The sequence below is a fragment of the Pelodiscus sinensis genome, chromosome Z (assembly GCF_052426305.1).
Source record: "Pelodiscus sinensis isolate ZL-2025 chromosome Z, ASM5242630v1, whole genome shotgun sequence".
Lineage (NCBI taxonomy): Eukaryota > Metazoa > Chordata > Testudines > Trionychidae > Pelodiscus > Pelodiscus sinensis.
The window spans coordinates 11,816,507-11,840,854 of record NC_143085.1 but is presented as its reverse complement, the minus strand read 5'-3'; the positions used below and the strand labels follow the sequence as shown (position 1 = coordinate 11,840,854).

Here is a 24,348-nt window from a genome sequence, read left to right as displayed (position 1 = left end):
TGCTCTGGGACCAGGGTAAGTGGGAATTTTGCTACTGACCACAGCAGGGGCTGGAGTGGACCCTGAGTAATTTCTACTAGGTTTCGCAGTGTGTGAGTGGTAGAGTTGGGGATAAAGTCCAGGAGTCCCAATCCTCAATGTAGTGTCTTAACTACAAGATAATCCTTTTTCTCTTAAATTCAGACCAAAAGCAATTAAAATATCTGGAATTAATATACCTGGAAGTCTAATATGTTCGTTGATATTTATTTATAATAGAATCATTATTACATGCCAGATTTGTGTACATAAAAACCACAGTCTTAGAGAGGGTGTTTGTCTGGCTGAAGCGAAAACATTCTAGACAGATAAGGTCCAAGAGGAAATTCCTATAATTTTGCAAGAGAGGGAGGGAAAAAGGATGGAACTAATTTATTTTTTGCTCTTCTTGCCTTTTCCCTTCTTCTTTCTCTTTGACTTTAACAGTGACCTGACCAAGTAGCCCTTCCAGAAGGCCTGAATGTGAGTGGCAGCACGGACCATGATAGCTAGTTCCCTCTCAGCCCTTTCCTTCTTCTCTTGAGATAGCCTCCTCTCCTCCTTGATCTGGGAATATTCTTGTTCAAGCATAGCATACTTCTCCTTCAACTCAGCTAGCTGGGCCTTCTCTTCAGTATAGACAGCATCAACTTCCTCATACTCAGTCTGGTAGGGCAGCAAACAGAGTTATTCATGACATTCATAACATCACCCTATATTTCCCATTGGTAATGTCTTTCCCGGAGGATCCCAAAAAGCATTACAGACCCTCTGGCTATGTCTACACTGCAGGCTTCTTGTGCAAGAAATGTTTTGCGTAAGAATTCTTGTGCAAAAGGTCTTCCACAAGAGCGCGTCCACACTGCCATGTGCTTTTGCGCAAGAGCATCCATGGCAGTGTGGACGCTCTCTTGCGCAAGAAAGCTCTGATGGCCATTTTAGCCATACGGCTTTCTTGTGCAAGAAACCCATTGCCTGTCCACACTGCCTTCTTGCGTAAGAGGGCTTACTCCTTGTGGGGAGAGGAATAACTCTTGCAGAAGACGACCTGTTTTCTGACGCTGTACTGCATATTTACTTGTGCAAGAACACACGTGCAGTGTAGACACCTGGCAGGTTTTTGCGCAAGAACAACTGTTCTTGCTCAAAAAGCCTGCAGTGTAGACGCAGCCTCTATGTTTAGGGATCATTTCATCCATCACAAATGTGTGCAGAGCCACTTATAGCTCTTTAAAAGTTGCATCTCAGAAGATGAAATGAGTAAGATCTAAAAGGAGGTACCCAACTGGGAGTTGGGTGCCCAATCCCTTTAGGCATCTTTAAAAACTGTGTCCTGCAAGACCAGGCCACAACACTCAATTTCTTAAGCAACTTTTTCCCTGTGATATAAACACAATTAGATGGATGATTGTGGTTTATTGTCATTATAAACCATCTATAGGGATGAAAATAAGTATTATGGAGATAACATGCTCATAGGATAGAATAAGGGGAATCAGAAACATCTGTGTGTCAGCCCTACCAACCCGAGTTCATCAGTTTCTGTCACTATATTCATGATGATGGCTTCATGGGCAGCCAAGAACCAGCAGGTTTCTGCTTCCTACCATGTTATTACATGGGACCTACTATTAAGGCCCATTCTCAACAATTTTCCATGTCCCCCTCCTTAGTCCCTTACTTTGCTGTTAACCAAGCAGAGATCCACTAAGATGCTAGGAACATGTGAGGAATTAGTGGATTCTAGGAAGGGTTTGGTGGTTTGGACACGATTCTAAGACTATTAAGCTTAATGTGGAAGAGAGGCAATGATGCATTTGCTGTCACTCTCTATACTCTGAACTAGCTGTCTAACAAGTTAGTAGTGATGTGGAAAAAGCACTTGATTTGTATACTAGGTAGAGCCAGTAACTCTAAGGAATCAAGCATAACAATTCCATCTAACAAAGTGAGGAAATAATCATCTAATGCTAGAATAGGATAGATTTTGCAGATGATATGACTCTTCTCAACAATGCCTAGACAGTACAGAGCAGCTGAACACAAAAGCAGGGCAGAAAAATGGTTATTTGCCTCATAAGAATCATGGTTCTTCTTTTAGATGGCTTGTTTGGGTAGATCATACACATCCCTTGAGTGGGACCCACATGAACAAGCCCTCTCAAAGAAGAGCCAACTGTCTTGACCAGTGAGGGTACCTGTTTTTCTCCCATTTCAGCATCATATTTCTGGATCCAGTTCTCAATTTCCATCTCCACTTTGTATTTTTTCTAAAATAAATGACACAGGAAAAAAAAAACATTTACAGGCAGCTGAATATAGAAACATAACATCCACTATGCAGGGATGAAAGGAGCTGTATGTTTAAATCCCAGCATCTAGTATGCTTGAATGTGATGCCTGCGCCTTTTGGAAAGGTTCATTGGTCCAAGATGTCTTTATTATCCATCTCTGGGTCTCTTACGGAGAGCAGACATCATCCACCTAAGGAATATGGAGTTTACTTGGTTTACAGTAAGTGGATGGGTTTCAGTTGCAGCACAGCAACACTATCTGGATTATAATGATGGGTGCATTTAAAATAAAATCCAATTAAAATATTCGGTCTTTGGAGAATAAAGCATGTAGGATGGGAAAGGTTCCAGTAGTGAGGGCTTGTGTTTTCTTTCTCCCACTTGTCTCTCTGTCAGCATATATTGTGAGCTAACCAGCTTTTTACAAAAAAACAAAACAAAAAAACCCCAAACCAAAGTCACACAGAGAGAGAGAGGAATGACTGACAGCTTGAATTTGAGCTGAATGACAAAGCAGGCCTAAGAATGGATGGGGATACTTGGATTTCATACTGCTTTGTAATCTTTAATTCAACACTTTGGCAATGTCCCTACAGATAAAGCATTATTCTACCTTGGACTGTAAAATATCTGGAAAGAGCTACAACAGACATATAGCGTAAACATCTTTAAGTAGGTATGTTTTGCCTGTAAATTGATCTGACTATTGGACTGAGCACGGATTTTTAAAAAAAAGTTTTTTTAACACTATAGATTTTTGCTATACAATTCTTCCACTCTCCAGCAGGAACACTACCACCAATTGTAAAGCTTTGGAGATGCCAGTGATCAGGAGGATGAATCAGGATTGTTTGTTTGGATAGCACCTAGCTAAGTGGAAGGTGAGGATGTTGTCTGACTGACCGTTTCTTCTGATGGTTGCAATATAAATTTGCCTCCCTTGCACTTTGCAGTGCAATTTTTGTGCTATGAATTCTAATTGCTTCATTGACCTACTAGAGCACTGTGTAACCTGTGCTATGTATTGAATGTGTCTTCAGAGGCAGGCTGGCACCCATTATGTACATGTCTGGTGGGATTTATAGGTAACAACAAATTAGCTTCTTTGCTGATGGGTTGCTGTGAGGCTGCTTTTTTATCAATAGCATGTTAGATTACAGCTGTATGTTCAGCCGCACAGCAGGCATATTTTACCAGGAATGTCCAATAGCAGTTCAGTGGTAAAGCTTAGTAGGCAATATGAAAAACTCACAGCACACTAACAAGTCACCTTGCCTCTCTAGAACGCCCTTCCCTCCATACCTTTCTGAGAGCCAGTTCTGACTCTCGATTGTCTGTGATGAGAACATTGAGCTGTGCTCTTAGCTGATTTATATCTTGCTGTATCTTGGCACACTTTGCCTGGGAAGTTCGCAGCTCCCCTTTTTGGAGTTTCTCTGCTTCATGTTTGGTGCGTTGGATGTGGCTTTCAGAGAACTTCTCCAGATGGAGTAGATGGCTTTTGAGATCCCTGATTGCAGCATTCTTTTTCATAATCTAAACCCAGGGAAAAAAGGCATCGTAAGGATCAGTAGGTTTACAAGGGGTTTACAGATTGAAACTACAGGAGAATTAAGTTACAAAGACACCAGTGTCCTAAGATAAGGAACTACATTCCAATGACAGCAAGTACACTGTATTTACACAGAACTCTGAAATCATTATTGGTGCAACTCCTAGTGACTTCAAAGGGTACAGAGTTTGGCCAACACTGAAGCTTGATCTACACTAGATCTTACTATGGTATAAAACTTACATTGCTTAGGGGGTGTAAAATAGATCACACTCCTGAGAGATGTAAATTACAGTATTCTAAGCAGAGGGGTAGATAAACATAGTTACCATCTCTCATAGAGGTAGATTTATTATGCTGATGAAGCACTCTCTCCAGCTCACATACAGTGCCTTCACCAGATTCACTACTGTGTGCTTCTAGTGTAGACAAGCCTTAAGTGCTTTGAAAACCACACCCTCAAGGACTCTTTTGTTGATAGTTTGGCAGAAAGCCCAAGGAATGAATTGGCATCACCGATTAACACCAGCTGAGCAGCATAGGATAGTTGGCACAGCTGCTACCAATGCTGGACCTGATCCAAAGCTCACAGAAGTCAATGGAAAGACTATTGAATTCACTGAGCTTGGAATCAGGCTTACTGTGCCTGTCCTGTGGGCAGATGGGTCCAATCTGATTGCCTGTCTAGACAAACAGACAAAAACCACGTATTTCCTTGCTAGGTACTGAGCAAACTGCTAAACTGCACTAAATAATCATGAGTGCATTGAATTACCAGCATGCTTGACCTGAGCTTGGAAATTAGAACTCAGTTACCTCCCAAATGCAAAATGAGGATGATTATCTTGTCTGATCTACAGCCTTGCTAGGTGCACTTTGTCCCCAATCATTCAACTGGACCATTTCCACTGAACCATGAGGGTTGTACAAAGCCCAGTGAAGGTAACAGAGCTCTAAATGAACGCAGGCTCTTCCCACATGGATCAGATTGCAGGATTGTAGCCTTAAATTGTAAAAGCAAATAACTAGCTGCTACTGCTATACTGCTATGATCCCTATAAAATCTTCACAAAAATGTTCTAGTCCAAGCCCAAAAGCTATTCAGCCATTCTTCATTGCAATGATGGTGAAAAATCTGACTTTCACTTAACCCAAAGATATACTTTTCACTACAGATGAACAGATGGATCGACTTTTGCAAAGATATATTGACAGATTAAACTAGATGTCAGATCATTACACTAGATTAATAGATTATGCTGGACTGTAACTGTTATTAGTGATTTGGGTCTCATTAAAAACAACAACACAATTGCAATTTTTATTGTATTCTTAATTAATTTTAAAATAAAGAAATTAAGGGAACTTTTTGATAAATCCCCTCTCTGAACAGTGAGACTCTTGTATGCTGCATAATGAGCACCATCATGTCAAATCTCCTGGCTGCTTAATGTTCTTCCTTGGAGATGGCTTATTTACCCTATATTTTGAGTGTAAACCACAAAGAGAAGTGATATTGAGTGGCTATAGGGGAGCCTGGACTACCCTGCCTTGTGGTGATGTCTGCCTTGTTCACAGTGCAGATTTCTGGCCTGTCTCAAGTCTGGTGCGCCAAAGCATGCAGGCATGGTCAAGGGAAGCTGTGAGTCAGGAAATGTTTTGAATAACAATGCAGATTAAGCAGGGTACGCAAGACAACGTCAAGAACCCAGAACAAGCAAACTTGTACTGGTACTTCTGTTTCTAATAAGCAAAAAGTACACATGCAGCCATGAAACTGTCAACTACGCACATAGTTTAGGTAACATCCTGAGTAGCAGGATGTACCCCAAATAGAGGCATTGGGTATTTTACATATCCTACACAATATGTAATCAATTAGTAAATATTATTAGAACGACCAAGTCTCTCTTTGCTATAAAACTGGTCCTAGTAGGAACAATCGATGGGAGGAAATGGGCAGGCTTGACCCACAGGTCCTGCTCAATGTAACTAAATGTAAATAGGTCCTTCACACTGGCGACCCAGTGCAGGACATTCTAATACATGGGAAGAAAAGGAACCACGATCTCCTGGCTGGTACTGTAGGTAGCATAGGGGTGAAGTGTAAGTGAATTAGGCTTTATTATTGTATTAATTTCTTTAGAATCTATAGTATTCAAGGTTTAAATTGTATAGACATTGTTTTTAAGGCTTGTAAAACTTAAACAACTGTATTAACTGCTTAAAACTTGCAATAAGTAGGAAAGTGGTTAAATAGCCCTAGCATGTCCTGGTTTCCCTTGGATCTAAACTAAATCGAACCGCAGGACAATGGCATGTATGTGTATGAGAGTTGTCACCCACTGACTGGAAAGAAGTAAAGAACATTAGATTGTGGTTTTAAATACTCACTTTGGAGGTCTTTAGGATAGAAAGGAATGATTTGGAAACTGCTTCCAGCATTAAAACAAATCAACATGCATTTATATGCAAGAGGCATTGGAATTTTTCTCAGAGGCCTTTTCCACTCAATTTCCAAGAAATTAGCTAAAATCTAAACTCATCACTGAGTGCTTTTTTAGTGACACACAGAAATACTGTACAAGATTAAAATGATTAAGGTCAAGTACATTGGGGTGGATATTGGTGTTTTCCACAGCTCCAAAGCAGATTACATACATATTTCAAAACGAACGCAGGCATTTTACATTGCATCATGATTTATAATTGGTTTACAAATTTTTGTAGCCAGTCTATGTACAGATCCAGAACTGCTAGTAAGCAATAGGGATGTAAAATCCTGATTAATCACTTAACTGGCTAAACATTATATTTAACCAGTTAACTGCTTAAACGAAACCAGAAAGGGCCACTCCATCTGGGCTGGAGCCACCCCTCCACTCGCCAAGGTCCGGTTGGAACATCCTCACCCATGGCGTGCTGCTACAGCCAAGACAGGCCCACTGCTCTGGCCAGCATAGGCCTGCCATAGGCAGGGACTGCTTTGGCTGGGCTGATGCTTACCAGTTAATCAGGTATCCGATTAACCATTCACATCCCTAACAAGCAAAGCTGCAGCTGTAAACTTATCACACATCACTTTTCCGTTTCTTTATCTATTAACTTGATGTTGTTTACAAGCCCTCTTATGAACTTATACTTTGTTTCCTTATTTCTGTTTTCATTCACTGTGAATGCATGGCCTACTAGATAGACCAGAACTCTTATATAAAAACTGAAATGATTAAATAATTAGGGAGGAAGGAATAGTTTGTATATATAGCAATTGTGATACAAAGAAGGTGTGCTGGCAGGGCCAGAATGGAAGGGGTGGGCCAGGATAATTCCCTGCTTCCCCACCCACAGACCATAATTGGTTTGGTGGTGGTGGGGAAGTGCATGAAGTCTTTGACCCCACCAGAGGTTCCCCCTAAGTGCCTATCTCCCTGGTGATGGGAGGAGACTTCACACACTCTCCCTTCTGCCCCCAGGCCAATCTGCAAAGTCTCCTCCTGCCCTGCCAGGATTGTGTGGCGCTTCTAAGCGCTGCACACTCCTTGCATGGGAGGAGCAGGGAGGAGGAAACTTCATGTGCTGCCCCTCACCCATAAACCAATCAGGGCACGAGGATGGGAGACCGTGCAGTCTCCTCCTGTCCTGCCAGGAGCATGTGGTGCTTGTAAGCACCGCACACTCCTTGCAGTGTGGGGGCAGAGTGGAGGAAACTGTGTGCTTCCTCTCGCCCTCAGCCCCTGATTGGTTTGGGGGCAGCAGAGTGGCAGGGCCTCCACAGGCCAATTAACTCACTTGGCAAGCCGGATCTGACCCACACAGGCCTTTTTGCCCATCCCTGATTTAAACCCAGACAGGACTACCATGCTTCCAAGGAATTCGGGGCATAGAAGTGAACTGAACAAGGAAGGAATCAGGAGAAATCATTTGATGGTGGCAGCTACCCTGCAAAGTCAGTAAATCTGTGACTTTGGGGAGTTTTTATAAACAGAGGCTGTAGAGGCAAGGTATTTTTTTAAGGTCTCTTGTGGGCCCTCACCTTTTGCACTTGGGAGTGGCAGAGTGGGGATCAGCCATGACAGCAATGATGGACCGAGGCTATGTCAACACTACAAGATGAGGTCAAAACTATTATGGTCGATTTCTGATCACCTAATTTTGCAAAGTCAAATTTTGAGTCCTCACTGTGGGGAAGAATTCAATAAAGTCTGAATAGTGCATCCCAATTAGGAAGCCTATAGTGTACTCCAAAAGCAATACACTGTTGACAGTTTTGCATTCTGTGCTATGCTCCTGGTGCCTGCTGGGACCAAAACTCTGTAGCCAGTGGTTATGGGTTAACATTGTCAGCATCCTATAATGAACTCTAGTCTCTCCCTCCTTGCACGAAACCAATGAGAAACAGTCTGTTCACGCCTTTTTTTGTCCTGGTTTGCTGTGCAGACATCATAGCAGCACAAGCAAGGATCGTGGATCCAGGTTTGCAGCAAATCATTTTGATGATGATGAGTGCTGTGATGTGCCTAATGATGCAGTACTTTGTGAGTATATGCATGTCACTTTGCCAGGAAGAGGAGGAGGATGAATCTCAGCTTGGCATGGAGTTGCTCCTCATGCAAGTCCTGGTGCTGATGCAAGTACAGCTGCCAGTTAGTCCTGTGGACACAGTGGAACGCTGGTTCTGGGGCCACAAGACAAGCACAGACTGGTATGACCACACTGTGATGCAAAGATGGGATGCTCAACAGTGACTGCAAAACTTCTGAACGTGCAAGGTCACTTTTTTTGAACTTTGTGAATGGTTTTCCCCCACCCTGAGGCACTAGAGTATCCAAACGAGACTCGCTCTGACCCTGGAGAAGCATGTGGCAATAGCCCTCTGGAAGATTGCAAAGCCAGACAGCTATCATTCACCTGGGAATCAATTCAAAATGAGGAAATCTATAGTGGGGGCTGTTGTCATACCAGTAGCCAAAGTGATCAATACCTTTCTGTCTCAGAGGGTTGTGACTCTGGGAAACGCAGATACGATTGTGGACAGTTCTGCCGTAATAAGGTTCCCTAATCGCAGTGGACCAAAAGATGGAACATACATCCCTATCTTGGCCCCTGACCAACTTGCCGAAGAGTACATAAACCACAATGGATACTTCTCAATGGTGGTGGATCACAAGGACTTTTTCACTGACATCAATGTGGAATGGTCAGGAAAGGTGTATGAAGTGCACATCTTTAGGAATTCCTGCCTCTTCAGAAAGATGCATACTGCAACTTTTTTCCCAGACAACAAAATGAAAATTGGAGAGGAGGAAATACCTATTGTGATCCTTGGCCACCCAACCAACCCCTTGTTCCCATGGCTCATAAAGCCGTACATGGGCAGCCTGGCCCCCAACAAGGAGCAATTCAACTACAAGCCGAGCAAGTGTAGAATGGTGGTTGAATGTACTTTTGGACATTTAAAGGGTATGTTTAGGAGTCTCCTGACTTGGTTGAACCTCAATGAAGTCAACATTCCATTTGTGGTGTCAGCCTGTTGTGTGCTTCATAATCTTTGTGAGAGCAAAGGGGAAACTTATCTGGCAGGGTGGGGTGTTGAGGCAAGGCACACAGCCAGAGACTTTGAGCAGATGGACACCAAGGCAATAAGGAGAGCACAGTCTGGGGCAGTTCAAATCAGAGAGGCTCTGAAGGACAGTTTTATGAATGACCAGTTTTGAGACTCATATACATTACCCTCAACAAGCTGCCCCTGCATTCCCTATCTTTGCCTTTAATCCCACACCCCAATCTGTTATCCTATAGCGAAGGTCTCTGTAAAGACAATGGAAATGTGTTCTGTGCAAGGCCAAATTTTTGCTTTAAAGTGGCCACTTTACAGCAAGCACACAGAGTTCTAAGGGGAGCATCTGGACTCATGCAATTTGGAGGCAGGCAGGCATGGTAAAAGGCCAGCCAGGGCAGGATCCAGCACACACTAGATTTCTAGGACAGTGCTACTTTTCCAACCCACAGAAGTCTGAAGGCAGGGAGGGGTGACAGGGCTTCCCTCTATGTCCAGATCCAGCAGACACGGCCTCCCTCAGAGAGTGCAAATAGCTTCCCTTCTTTGGGAGCAGATGCTGACTAAATGTGGCCAGAAACCTAGACCTTATGCTGTAAGGCTTTATGGTTTAATGATGCCAGACTACTTACTGATATCTTGGTGAGGGAAGCTGTCCTACTATGGAGGACAGAATAAGAGTGGTTTCCACAAAAATCTTGTGAGACAGATCAAAGAATTCCTGTGTGAGAACTTCATGGATATATGCAGGGAAAATTCCTGCTTCATCTTCAGTCACATTAATAAGTGGTTCTGAGTTCCTCCCCTTCCCCCACCCCCAGTTATGTAGGCACAGAGTGCACTGTACTTCACACCCAATTGCCTTAACTTGCTTGAATTGTGAACTCACCAGAAGTGCTCTCCCCGGGGTCAGTGCTCAATTGAGAGACATCCTGGAAGGAGGGTACTGGTTCCAGCACGGTGAAAAGATCCTGGCTCTCATTGACTGCTGGCTGGAAAATACTCCTTCTCATCCCCCTCTTCTGCCACTATGCTGTCCTCCATGCTGACGCCAGGAATGTCTGGCCACTTGCTCATAGAAGAGGAATCTGTGCAGTTGTGCACCAGACTATCTGTTTGCCTCCTTTGCCTCATGACTACCTGAGCTCCTCAGTTTTTGATTCAGTGCTGCTAGACATCCCTGGAATATCCTTTAGCCATCAGGCAGCCTATGATCTTCACGTAAATGTCCATGCTACATTTGCTGGTTTGGAACTTGAAGAGAATGGATTCCTCTCCGCATGCCTCAATGAGGTCCAAGATCTCCCAGACAGGGGCAGCCCATGAGCCTAAGTGAGTTAGGCAGCTGCCTAGGGGCCTGCTGGCCCGGGCACCCTGTGATGACATTACGGACATTGACAGCCGTGCAGGCAGGGGCGCTGATTGCGCCACCCTGCCTAGGGTGCCAGCTGCTGCAGCCGGCCTCAGGCTGCTCCTGCTTCCAGACAATCCACACTGGCACTCTTCTGCATCCCAGGGAATTGTAGCCCATGGGAGTAGAAGTATTCACAATCATTGTAGTATTTGAATTGGCTGAAGTCATGGCCTCATGTACCATGGAGCGCTACTTGCTCTGAGATGTGCTTGCAAAACTGGCCACCCTGGAAATTAAATTAAAATTTTTCTGGGGATTTTCCTGTTCAACTAGAGACCAGTAAAGGCGCAAATTTTGGCCAGAACACGGCACTGTGAGATGCTTCCCAGAGGCCAAGAACCTTGAATTTCTCTATGCTGGGTCTACACGACTGTAACTTTGAATATACAAGATCAGGAATAGCATTATTCTTTATGAAATAACCAACAAACATTAACTTGAGCAGGCCTTAAAGTTGATGTGACATGCTTGGTAGTGCGGACGCATCATTTAGAAAATCAACCTTATGCAGCTAAATTCAATCTAAACTCCTAGTGTAGGCCAGGCCTTAGATTCAGGAGATCTGAGTCCTTGTCTTGGCTCCGCTCACCAACCTATATGTAATTTAAGCCTTGTTTTCCACAGCTGTAAAATGAAGAAACAATATTACCTCAGAAGAAGGTTATGAGCTATAGCCTTAAATCCCTGTAGGTATTTCGGGGAATGTCTTTGAGGATGTGGGCCTTAGTTCATTAATATTCATGAGGCAATGATGCACTATGATGAAGGCTATAGAAAATGCCTATAACAATATGTCAAACTAGAAGATTGACCTGGCATTGATCAGATCCTTAACTCAAATAAGTTTGGTTTTCTTTATTTCAATCATTGTTCTGGAGTGGGGCAAAGGCTGAAGGGTTCAGTATGGAGGCTGCTCCAGGGAGAAAGGATCACAGCAGCTTAGGGCCAGATGAGAAGCACCTGTCCATGGCTGCCGCAGTTACACTGGGCACAGCTAGGGCAAAGGTGCATGTACCCCTGGTAGGGGACAGGCAAACAGACAGACACACACAAACAGACACTATTTCTATCACTATCACAAACAGACAAACTCTCTGAAATTTATATTAAAACAAAAAAAGCAGTCTTGTAGCACTTTAAAGACTAACAAGATAGTTTATTAGGTGATGAGCTTTTTCATCACCTAATAAATCCTCTTGTAAGTCTTTAAAGTGCTACAACTGCTTTTTTAAATTTTACCAAGATCAGACTAACACAGCTACTTCTCTATTACTTGAAATATACAGTAGACAGCTGTCCCTTTCTCCACCCCTGCCCCCTGCTGGCCCAATGCGGTTATAGCTGTCCTGGTTCCTATCTCTGGCCCATTTGTGGGCTCCTTGTGGACTTTCTGCAGTATAACTGTGTCTTCTGCCAGAAACAATCAAATTACAGGTACATCCCATTGTCCTGGCACAACCAAACACATGCCTTGCTTTACATTATAAGAGGAAGCTGTACACCAAATTTGGTGGTTCTAGCTCTTACCATTTAGGAGAAGTTCTTGAACAAATGGACGGACAGACACACATTTCTAACATATATAGTAAAATAGTGAATATGGAGTCTGTATTAAAAATGGATTTTTAAAATAGAATTTTAGAATTGTTACTACTGTCTCTATTTCACTATCTGTTACAGGGAATGGTACTAGTACTTTACAGTGAAAGCTGACATTATGGCCCTGACTAGGAGAGGCTTTGTGACACCCTCTTTGCCATAGTGCCTGTGTCATATTTTTTAATACTTTTAAAACTTAGTAGTGGGTAAAACTGGGTTCCAATATGATTTGAGCTGGCCAATGAAGATGGAGAACTATGTTTGAGTGCCTGAATCTAAATATGCAGGGATTCATTTTAACTGTTTTTAGAATTAGATTTACCCAGTACTGTTTGGGCCCTTAACTTCATTATTTTTTGTTTTTGGAAAATAAAATGAAAATGCTTCATTTAAAGCATGCATTGGAGAGGGCATGAGGATGAGGGGTTCAGTATGCATCAGAGCAGCTTGGGGCCAGGTGAAAAGCACCTCCCCATAGCTGCTGCGGCTCCACCAGGTACAACCTGGGGAGGGGTACATGTTCCCAGGCTGAGACAGGTCCTGATTTGTGCCCCCTACAGTCCCCAGCCAGATTGAGGATTGCAGCAAACTGCACTTTCCCCTTGCTCCCTGACAAAGAAGAACAGTCAGCAATGTTCCCATATGAATTGGGGGAAGGAGGCACGACTTCAGCCCACTCTAAAGAGGGCCTGGAGGGGAAGGAAGAAAGTGGCTTGGCGCTGAGGAAGTCCCAGATGGGGGGCAAAGCCCCAGCTCACCCCTTTCACTTGCCTGGTAATTCTGTTTCTTTTCTATATGGTTTTATGAGAAGGCACATTCCATTTTCCTGGCACAATCAAACCCTTACCTTGCTTTTAGTCAGTAGTTCCCAATCTTTTTTATACTGTGGACCAGCAAACTCATTCACAAACTTAGGCAGACTGTTAACATTTTATTTGCTTCCTTCTGCCACCGTCTCAGCCCAGTGCCGCAGCCAGCAGCAAGATCGGCCACACAGGTGGTGAGGGGGAGGCCAAGCCACCAACTTATCTGGGTGGGAGCGGGAGGAAGGCTCCTGCTACCACTTCTGTCACAGTGCAAAAATCAGTCTCTATGGGTGCTGGAGATAGTTGAGCCTCTGCAAACAGCCAGCTTCAGCTCTGGCAGCTGCTGTAGCCCAGCAGCCAGCACCGTGGACTGGCTGTTGGGAACCGCTGCTTTACGTTATGATAAGAGAAGGCTGTACACTGTATTTGGTAGCCCTAACTCTGTTTTGGAAAAGTTCTTGAACAAAGAGACAGACATATTCTCTCAACTATATTGTAGATATAACTATTTCTAATTCAGAATGTGTATTAAGAAATATTTTAGTGACTTCCACTTTGAGAGGCAACAAACAGAATATAGTTTAGTTTACTGGCCTTTCCTACAATGACCTAGGTCTCTAGTTTGAAATGTTTAGTCTTACCACCACTGTACCTCATCATCTCGACTCTGGATTGCCATTGCAAGTTCTGCCTCTAATGCTGCAATAGTTTCACTGTTTTTCTTTTCCTGGAGGGAGATTTCTTCCATGAATTGAATCTTTTCTTGTTCTTCTAAGGGACTAGTCAGGAGTTTCTCAAATAAGAAACCCCGGAATTCTGACAACCTTTTGAGAAACATTTCAGATGATAAATCCCTAGCATAAGCCTCGTCTTTCACAGCTTGAGAAGCTATAGGGTCAGCCTGAAAGAGTCTCAGAATATTTCTTATAGAGCTTTTTACAGCTTGTTGATGCAATTGAAGATGCCGGTCAGTTCCTACAAGGTCCCCTCTTCCATCATCCTGCTTCAGGAAACCTTCTCTTTGAAGCTGGGTAAGTAAAGCTTCCATGTTGTTTGAAAGCCGCTCATGCTCCTTAAGGGTACCTATGAGCTCAGATCCCAGGATAGTGCTTAAATCACCCACACATTCAGTAATGTGAGAGATCAGACTGATCAGTTCTATCTTAAAGATGGTCTCATCCAAAACAGATATGATCCTCTTTGTCTCAACAGTGGTAAGTTTTGAACGAGCTGGATCCAAAAGCTTTAGTGGACTTGGTTTCATCACTGACTTTCTTGGAGTCTGACTGTATCCCATGGAGGGCCTGGTGGTTGATTCAGTTGCCTCATATGGCAACTGGAGCACGATAGCCACCTCTGTTGCCATATTCTCAGTCAAATATTTAAAAGTTCTAAGATGAAAGGGAGCAAAAATCTTCTATATGAATACAGTCACAGAGGACATCTTAATACACGTAGATTTAGATTCCCCTGCTGTTTTGCTGCATGCTCTTCTTTCACAACATTTACCTGAAAAAAAAAGTTTGATTTTAGCATTAGCATCATGATATACCTTGGCCAAAATTGAGAATGTAAAATTATATGGGGTCTGTCTCTAAGTTTAAAAGCACATTCAGCATATTGGGTCCTTATGCCTATGACAGCCCACCCTCCTGTGCTGGAGGTGAAACTAATTCTAGTGGTTAGCCTCCAGTGCCTGAGACAGCTAATGAGCTGTTTGTTTCCTATGCTGAAAAGTGGAAGGAAAACTCTCCAGTCCTTGTGAGACTAGACTGAGATGGGGCAGGGATGCCCTGCTTTGGGGGGGAAGAGGGCTGGTTGCTCAGTCCCGTTGGAGGCTCCTAGGTCTCTGTGGCGGTGGGTTGAACAGGGGCTGGTCTATCAGAGCAGGTGGCCAGGTTGGTAAGGATGGGGTGGGGGAGGTGGCCTGAGCGTGGGACTAGGGGAGCAAGCTCCCCGGTCTCCCTGGGTGGGCATGGGGGCAGGAGGCTGCCGGGGGCGCGCGTCTCGGGTGCGGGCGAGGTCCCCCAACTCTCTTCACTTGCTCACACCAACGCCGCCGCCTCCCTTCCGCTCCTCTTCCAGCGTGTCTCTGTTGCTAGGTTACCCCTCGCTCACCTTTAACCCCAAACAAAGGAGGCGGGGATAGGTCCTGACTGATTTGCCCCCTCCCTCCATAGCCAATCGCCGCCCTTGTTCGGTAAGTTTAGCCCAGCCCCTTCCTTCTCCGTTGGAGGGCGGAGTCTGGGCAGAGACTTCGAGCCTTCTGTCCAATCCGAAACGGAAACTTTAGCTCTTCCTTTGATGGGCAAGACCAGAGTCCAATGGAAGGACAGAATGAAAGACACCCGGATGCCCCCCTTCCATGAGCCGCTGTTGCTAAAGAACGGAAGTAGGGCCGATTGGTCGGTCTCAGGCATGGGGCGGAGTCCTGAGGGAGACGGCCAATAGGCGGGGTGTGGACAATCGACGGCTGACTGAGGCGAGTTGTTGCAGCGACGGCGGGTTCGGGTCTGCTGTTGGTGCGGCCGGCGGGGGTCGCGCGGGCGGAGTGGAGAGTCCACGCGCACAGTGTGCCGAGGGGCGGGGCCGCTGCACGAGGAGCAGCCGGGGCCGGTGCGTGTCCCTGCGACCCTCCTGGGCAGAGAGCGAAGCTGAACCCCCCGGTGCGAGCGGGTCCCGGGGCCTTGCCCTGGCCCGGCGGCTGTCTGGCCCCGCCTCCCTGGGACTTGCTCCGCCTTCCCCGCGCAGGGCGAGGGGCCTGACTGGCCCCCCCCCCTCGGTATCCGTAGGGCTCAGGAGTGCGGGTTTCGTGTGAGGCTCCTCCCCCCCCGCCCCCGCGCTCCGCCCCCCGGGCAGGCTCCTCCCCCCCGCGCTCCGCCCCCCGGGCAGGCTCCTTCCCCCCCCCCCGCGCTCCGCCCCCCGGGCAGGCTCCTTCCCCCCCCCCCCCGCGCTCGGCCCCCCGGGCAGGCTCCTTTCTCCCCCCCCCCCCGCGCTCGGCCCCCCGGGCAGGCTCCTTCCCCCCCCCCCCCGGGCAGGCTCCTTCCCCCCCTCCCCAGGGCAGGCACTTTGAAAGAGAAACCATAGTGCTGGGTTTGAGGCCATGTGAGCCAGTGGTGCTTCGCTTCTCGCCTTCAGGCTAAGATCAGCCAACTGTATGCTAGGGACCTGCGCCTGCCTCTCTGGGGGTACTCCAGCACCCCTCAGGCGGGGGGGAGGCGCGGCTGAGGGGTGGCGGGATGCAGAGTGATGTGGTGGTGTCACCTTGTTGTCCCTCAGGAAAAATATATGTGGAGAGAGATGCGGCTTCTGCCTATTCTTTATTAACAAACATTGAGAAATGTACCCAGGACTATTTCTGTCCTAAATTAAACCATGAGTGGTGTAGCTATTGTGGTTGAGGCTAAGTTGGATCAAGTTTATTTATTTTTTAAATGGTGAGGGGTTGGTTGTAAACTAATGTTACTAATGAATTTACTTCTCTGAACTATTCTTTGCAGACAACTTGGTAGATTCTTTTTTGTATTGAGACCCCTGGAGATGGGTATGTTTTTCTGCATATTACGTCTAGAAGATGCACCTGGTTGATGGAGAACTTTCTGAGGAATATTTTTGACCAAGTGTTCTTGAAAGGTGGACTTCAAAAGACATTATTTAAAATTCTTAGGAGAGAAACCTGAAAGGAAATACAATGGCTGTAAGCATGGATGATGATGTTCCCCTCATTCTCACTTTGGATGAAAGTGGAAGCAACACCTCAGCAGTCAATGAGCTGGATTCAGAGGACTTGCCTAATGAAAGTAAGACTACTTGATAGGTTTTTGGGGGGGGAAGCGGGGGGAGGGAAGCATAGTTTATTTTCAGTCACCTGCTGTAATTGTGGTTTCAGTTTTTCCCCCCAGCAGTTCCATTGTATTCTTCTTATGGAAATCTTACACAATAATTATTCACAGTCTTAGGAATAACCTCAAGTACCTATTTGGAAATTGTTTATTTGCTCAAAACTCTCATAACTCTAATGAATGTTTTGAGTAGTGAAGGAATAAATGACTTGATCCTTTATATGAGTCTGTGTCATGCAACCTTTGATACTCTCAGGTAATAAATTGAGGAGTTTTTGCCCCTAAGCTGAAGTTTCTCTTTTCCATATCTGTGCTCCGAGCTATGTGTGTTCTCATGTGATGCCATTGGACCAGGCTAACACACAGTATTTGCAGTCATGTCATCGGATGTTTCCCCTAGAACATAAACTTGTCTGTCTGTAGCTGCTGTATTTATTTTTTACTCTTTTGGTTCTAGTCAAGAAATTGATCCCTTATGTAATCTTGCTTTATTCCTGCTCTGCACAGTCTGTCAATCTTAAATTTACGTCCCTGATAATTGAGATTTTTTTTTTTATATGGGAAGAAGTGCTAGTATTTGTGGTGTGTATTTTTTAAATAGAAATGAGATAATGCTACCTCTGCCTATTTGCTTGGATCAAATAAACAGGACTTCTTAACATGCGGCCCGCGGTCCATTTGTTTGCGGCTTGTGGTGCAGTTTAGGTTTACATGGGGCTCAACACATGGCCCACAGATGGGATCCTTTGAACATGACCTTAACTGGGAATACACTCCACAACCACGAGGCATTTCCCAGGTGGGGTGAGCACTGAAAGTCATGAGCGGACAGGCTGGCTGGAACAGATGGGGGTACAGGGTGATGGCATTTCTACCTCTCCGGGAGGAGGTGCTGACAGCACTGGGACATTGTGGGAAATGCTGACTGCTTAGGTTTGTGGGCAGAGCCTGAGAAGTGCTGACTGGCTCACACTGGCCACATTTAGGTCCAGCACCCAGCTTAAGGTTTAATCTTTGTATTCATGACCGTCAGTGTGAAAGAAGCTATTGACATATACTTTCATATATATGCAACCCCACATAAGTTTCAGCCCTCCGCATGTGTTGTGAGCATCATTGTGGCCCCTTGGGCTTCCAAAGTTGAGTAGACCTGAATTAACTTACAATTTACTTTAAAAGTAACCATGCATGCTCCGTTCTTGCTATTGGTAGTATGTGCATGAGCTTCTGTATCTGTGCAGACACCGATGAAATCAGCTGGACTCTGCACAGCTTGATTGCTGAATCTGCACACTGTACAAGGATGGGCAAATACTGGCCCACAGGCTGGAAGATGGTTCCCCAGGGCAGGATCCTAGCAGGCCATCACTGCTACATTTAACTGTGCTTCCACAGGTATGGGTGATTGCAGCTTCCGTTGGCCATGGATCTCCATTCCCATGAAGCGGGAAGTGGCATGAGGCCGGAAGAGATCCTCCAAAAAAGCTTCTTCTGAAAGAGAGTGTCTACTCAGGAAAAGCACATTGCTTTTTTGAAAGATAGCATCCGCACTGAATGGATGCTCTCTTGCATTTAAGCTGTAATTACTATGGATGGAGTGGAGTGGCCACCAGGACACCTGTGATTTTTTTCCTCTTTCCTCTTCTTCCTACAAAAGGACTCCCTCTTCCCCATCCACACACGCTCTTTTCTGAAAGAGCTCTTTTGGAAAAAAGTTTCGTCCTTATAGAAAGAAGTTGACCAGTATCAGAAAAAACCCTCTATTCCAATTTTTTTTTTTTTTTTGAAAACACAATTGCAGTGTGGACTTAAGTAAAGTTTTTAATCTAAGATGTGGGAGTACCATGGATTAATATAGAGGCAATAAGATATTCATTGTCTTATTCACTCTGCCTTTTTAATGATTCCGAACATTCAGTTTGCTGTTTTGACTGCTGCTGCACGTGGCGTGGATGTCTTCCACAAATGATCCACAGTGACACCAAGATCTCTCTTGAGTGGTAACAGCTAAATTAATCCCCATTAGATTGTACATAGATGGGTTTATGTTTTCTAATATGCATTACTTTGCATTTATCAACATTAAATTTCATCTGTTGTTGTGTGAGATCCGTTGGAAGCTCTTCAGTCTCCTTTAGACTTAACTGTTTTGAGTTGTTTAGTATCGGCAAATCTTTTGCCACCTCAATGTGTATCCCCCTCTCAGATCATTTATGAATATATTGAATAGGATTTTTCCTAATATAAACTAGAGCTGTGGAAGGTTAACCATAACTGGTAAGCATTACCTGTTTAGGTAACTGGTAACCAGTGGGACCAGGAGCATCTTCCCATCTGCAGTGGGCAGTGAGCTGTGCCAGTTCCCAAGGGGGCCAACCACTGACAGGGGCTGCTTTCTTCCAGATCAGCCTCTCCCAGCAGGGAGCCTGACCCCACTGTGGGTGGGTGCTGCTCCAGTAGGTTGCTGGGAGCTCCCAGCAGCCCCGCTGGATTGATACCCCGCTTTAGTCAGTTAACCCGTTTAAATGATAACTGATTAACTGGGAGTTTACATCTCTAGTATGGACCTGTGGAGGAAATCACTAGTTACCTGTCGCCATTGTGAAAACTGACCATTTATTGCTATCTTTAGCTTCCTGTCCTAACCTGTTATCAGTCCTTGAGAGGGCCTTCCCTCTGAAGACGTTTGAGAGACTTTGTCAAAGACTTCTTGCAAATCTAAGTACACTATATCTACTGGATCCCCCTTGTCCACATGCTTGTTGACCTCAAAGAATTCTATTAGATTTAATGAGTCATGAAACCTTGTTACGCATGTTAACCTTTCCCCAACAAATTATGTTTATTTATTAGGGATGTAAGCAAATAGTTGAGTATTCGACTGCTCACATTTCTCCCTCCGCCCCTTGATGCTTCTGTATGAAGGGCAACAAGAGCAGAAAAGGGGGAGTGGGAGCTGACTTAAAGCCAGTCCCCTCTCCCCGCAGCACAGTCTTCATGGTACTGCTTGCTCCCTTCCCCCCATTCCCACACTTCTGCCTCACAGGGGATGCTGCTGCAAGCTACAACTTCCAGGATCACCTCTAGAAACTTTTTTTAAAAACTGGCGTCACATTAGTTATCCTCCAGTCACTTGATACAGAAGATTAAAGGGTCAGTTATAAGCCACCATTAGTAGTTTTGCAATTTTCACAGTTGAGTTCTTTCAAAACTCTTTGGTGAATACCATCTGTTCCTGATGACTTAATACTGTTTATCAGTTTGTTCCAAAATCTCCCCTCGTGATACCTCAATCTGGGACAGTTCCTCAGATTTGTCCCCTAAAAAAGTTTCAGGTTTGGGATTCTCCCTCACATCCTCAGCTGTGAAGATTTATTTTGTTGTCTGGATAGGATATCATCAAAGTTTAATCAATTTTCCCAAATCATGTTATAGTTCTGATCTGTCCTACAGTTGTATCATTATTTAAGTACAACACAGAACCATAGTTTCTCTTTTGGCCCCGGCTTAACTCTCTGACATGTTGGCAACTGGTCCCTCAGATTTGGGGGTGGAATGGGGGAGTTGGCAATAGTGCTAGTATGTAAAAACTAGGCTGCAATATTTGTAAATAGTTCTGTGCCAGTCTTCTCAGAACCATGATACCTCTGTATGTCAATTTTTACTTTGTATTGTGGAAGAAAACAAGCCTTCACTCTGCATTGTGTTTAAGCAACAAGTAGCCAGAGGCCGTTTTATTATGAGCTACAGCAAGGGAAAAACTGGTTCAGACAGGGGGGGGTGAGCCCCCCCAGGCAGATCTTCGAATACAAGCAATTATGAAGCAGTTTATATACTGTCTATTAGATATAATAACAATAACAATTAGTCTCCTTCCCATTACAAACACCAGTGGTTAACAGTTTAGTTCCACCCAGGCGCTCCTTATCTCAAGGTCCCTGCCAGAGCCAGCATTCTGTCCTTATCTCCCTATAGAGGCGAGAGATAAAGGCAGGTCTAATTACAGATCTGGCCTTGTCAGGCCACAGACTTAGCCTGACTCTTGCTCTCTTGTTAACAAGACCAAGATGGCTGCACACAAATTCCCTTCTTCCCTTTTCCTGCCTCCACAGTATGTTTCCTAAAATTGTAACAGGAGTGATGGGCAGATGGGACTTTCTTGCTTGCTGTTATGGACTTACAATTTTCTTTAAATTACATGAAAATGAGAAGATGGAAGCCAACTCTGTTTAAAATAAGAATTTAAAGACAACTTGTCCCCTGGTTTTATTTTTCAAAACACTGAATAGAGGAAAACACTTCAGTGAGGAGGAGTATATAACAGGCTTACAATGACTGAGATTAATGAAGGCTGGATTTTGTATTGTGCTGCAGTATCGTATCTTCCAGGGTGCGCACTCTTTTTGCAAAGCTGACTAGAATTTTGATGATAATGGAGGGAATAGTGTGGTTTTACCACAGGAGAGGCAGCTGTCTGAACAAAAAGAATTGAGGCTTGATAGAAGTTTTTCAAACTGCAGCAGTTGAAAGAGACAGAGAAAGGAAGAGCTGTCATCACTTGAGTCTGTTTCATAAAGAAATTGTTGCCCTTCTATTGTGCATCTTATTTGAGGATCTCAAAACCTTCATTAAGTTTCACAGCTTTCTCATGAGTTAAATGAGCATTACCATCTTTTTACTGATGGTGGTGGTGGGAGGGAATGAATTGAAGGAATTCGGTGACCTTACCTAAAGTCATATGGTGAATCTCACCAACAGTGGTGGAAAAAATAGACCAGAAGTTGGTCAAGCACCACACTTCTGTGGGCAGAAGGTGTAGGGGTCTGGGACAGCAGATGGGATGTAAGAGAGCTTGGGATAGAGGACTGGCATGCAGGAGGTGATGTCGGGTCTTGGAGGGAGTGTGTTATGATCTGGGGTAGAAGAATGGGGTGCAGAGTCTGGGAGGAGGTATGAATGTAGGAGTAGATTCTGACCTGGGGAGAAGTGTATAAGGAAGTACAAGATCTGGGAGGGAGTTGTGACCTAGAAGAGAGGGGATTCCAAGGCAGCAGCATGGGGGTGGGGGGGGTGTTGCAAGGAAGACTGCCATAAAGCAGCCTCTGTCTGTGGTGAGCTTGGGATTGTCATAGAGGCTGCTCTGCAGCAGCAGCTTCTGTCCTTGGTGGGGTGGAGGAGGTTCTGAGCTCCCTACAAACAGGCTGCTGCCACTCAGCGTTGTTGCCATTGTAGCAGAGGCAGCAGGCGGGAGCCAGTCTGTGCAGGGAGTTGGTTTTTAAACTGGCTCCTGCCTGCCACCCCACAGTGTGATGGAGGATCCTTAGGTGTGATGGAGGATCCTTAGGAGTGGGACTGGGAGCACAGTGGCTGCCAGCCCCACTGCCCAGGGCTATTGAATAGTCATGTAACTGCTAAAGTTACACGACTATTCAGTTACATGCTATTTATGACACTAAGCTCGGGGGAGAGGTAGATACGCTTGAGGGCAGAGATAGGGTCCTGAGTGACTTAGACAAATTGGAGGATTGGGCCACAAGAAATCTGATGAGGTTTAACAAGGATAAGTGCGGAGTCCTGCACTTGGGACGGAAGAATCCCGAGCATTATTACAGGCTGGGGACCAACCTGCAGAAAAGGACCTGGGGGTTACACTGGATGAGCAGCTGGAGATGAGTCAACAGTGTGCCCTTGTAGCCAAGAAGGCTAATGGCATATTAGGTTGCATTAAGAGGAGCATTGCCAGCAGATCCAGAGATGTCATTATTCCCCTTTATTTGGCCCTGGTGAGGCCACATCTGGAGTACTGTGTCCAGTTCTGGGCCCCACACTACAAAAAGGATGTGGACGCATTGGAGAGGGTCCAGCGGAGGGCAACAAAAATGATTAGGGGGATGGAGCATATGATCTATGAGGAGCAGCTGAGGGAGTTGGGTCTGTTTAGTCTGCAGAAGCGAAGAGTGAGGGGGGATTTGATAGTAGCCTTCAACTTCCTGAAGGGAGGTTCCAAAGAGGATGGAGAAAGGCTGTTCTCAGTGGTGACAGGTGGCAGAACAAGGAACAATGGTCTCAAGTTGCGGTGGGAGAGATCCAGGTTGGATATTAGGAAAAACTATTTCACTAGGAGAGTGGTGAAGCACTGGAATGTGTTACCTAGGGAAGTAGTGGAGTCTCCATCCCTAGAGGTGTTTAAGTCTCGGCTTGACAAAGCCCTGGCTGGGTTGATTTAGTTGGGATTGGTCCTGCCTAGAGCAGGGGGCTGGACTTGATGACCTTCTGAGGTCTTTTCCAGGTCTGTGATTCTATGATCTAACATTGCTAGCTCAAAGCATTGGGCTAGAATTTAGTCAAGGAATAGATAACCTTGTTTTGCTGAAATACACATTCAGTATATGAATATCCACTTGCTGTCTCCTATAATCAGGATAAAGCTCAAAGGAACCCAGATTTCTTTGTATAAATTCTGGTTCAAGAACATATTTGTATCAGCAGTGAAATAAACTTATCTGGACTCGATTTGAAAGTAATTCAATATTAAAAGTTGACTTTTTTCTTTTGTGAAAGATTTAGAGACTACTACAAAATAAAGGTACCAATCCTTTACATGGCAATGAGAGAATTAGAAGATGACATTGCATATTCAGACACAGATTATATGGGAAGTGATGACTGTGACTAAAGTAATGGAGGGGAGAAAGTGAGGGCAGAGGAGGAGCTTGCATTTGACCTTATAATTCGTGGAGTCTTTGACAGCAGAGCCTTAAAATCATCCTAGATTGTCTGGTCAATTTCCTACATACCATGTAGTATATCTTCTTACATCAGGCCTTCCTCCGTAACTGATCTCCTTTGTAAATAGTTCTAGTAGTAGTGCTACAGCTACTTCATTTGGAGATAACTCATGGTAAGAGGTCAAGACTGGGAGCCACAATTCAGGAGTGTCAACCTCAATTCTGTCAGAATTCTTTTTTTGGCCTAGATTAGGTCACTTAATCCTTCTGTGCTTCAGTTTATTATCTGTAAAATGTGTATTATACCTAACTCAGTGGGGCAGAGAAGTTAAATTAGTGTTTGGTGAAGGACTTCTATTTTGTAGTGATCTACTTGCATTTCTCTCCCCCCCCCCCCCCACTCCTAGGACGAGCCAGTTGCTCTGGGGGTGGCACAGCCACAGCTCCATTCTCTGCCCATCCCACGTGCCGGGCTCGCACTGCTTTCCCAGAAGCCTCACTTATGCATGGCAGGAGGAAGTGGCCAGGGCTGCCCAGT

At 44.9% G+C, this 24,348-nt stretch overlaps 2 protein-coding genes across 6 annotated transcripts in view; one reads left to right on the top strand and one right to left on the bottom strand.

Moving 5' to 3' along the window:
* Window positions 1-230: 230 nt before the first annotated feature.
* Window positions 231-15,692, bottom strand: DRC10 (dynein regulatory complex subunit 10). 3 transcript variants are annotated; one of them, XM_075898213.2, is made up of 5 exons: window positions 15,359-15,692; window positions 13,893-14,749; window positions 3,615-3,848; window positions 2,217-2,288; window positions 231-684 (listed from the first exon to the last, which is right to left on the bottom strand). In XM_075898213.2, exons 2-5 carry the CDS (start codon window positions 14,604-14,606, stop codon window positions 412-414), a joined length of 1,293 nt encoding a protein of 430 aa, XP_075754328.2. In that variant the 5' UTR covers window positions 14,607-14,749; window positions 15,359-15,692; the 3' UTR covers window positions 231-411. The 3 variants fall into 3 exon arrangements, with proteins under 3 accessions (XP_075754328.2, XP_075754326.2, XP_075754327.2); XM_075898211.2 differs by lacking the exon at window positions 15,359-15,692 and adding an exon at window positions 15,290-15,357; XM_075898212.2 differs by lacking the exon at window positions 15,359-15,692 and adding an exon at window positions 15,282-15,324.
* Window positions 15,584-24,348, top strand: part of TPCN1 (two pore segment channel 1) — a 72,442-nt gene continuing 63,677 nt past the window's right edge. The window contains exons 1-2 of one of the 3 annotated variants that reach the window (XM_075898207.2): window positions 15,584-15,722; window positions 16,741-17,040. In XM_075898207.2, the coding sequence (XP_075754322.1) occupies window positions 16,932-17,040 (109 nt within the window). In that variant the 5' untranslated portion in view covers window positions 15,584-15,722; window positions 16,741-16,931. Of the gene's footprint in view, window positions 15,857-16,327; window positions 16,634-16,740; window positions 17,041-24,348 lie in introns of those variants that run through there. The other 2 variants (XM_075898206.2, XM_075898208.2) reach the window with 2 other exon arrangements.

Coding starts and splice junctions, on each gene's coding strand:
- DRC10 (XM_075898213.2), bottom strand. CDS start 14,606: ATGGCAACAGAGGTGGCTATCGTGCTCCAGTTGCCATATGAGGCAACT. Junction 2,289..3,614: donor CAGAACTGGCTCTCAGAAAG/GTATGGAGGGAA, acceptor CATTTATTTTAG/AAAAAATACAAAGTGGAGAT. Junction 685..2,216: donor CTGAAATGGGAGAAAAACAG/GTACCCTCACTG, acceptor CTGCCCTACCAG/ACTGAGTATGAGGAAGTTGA.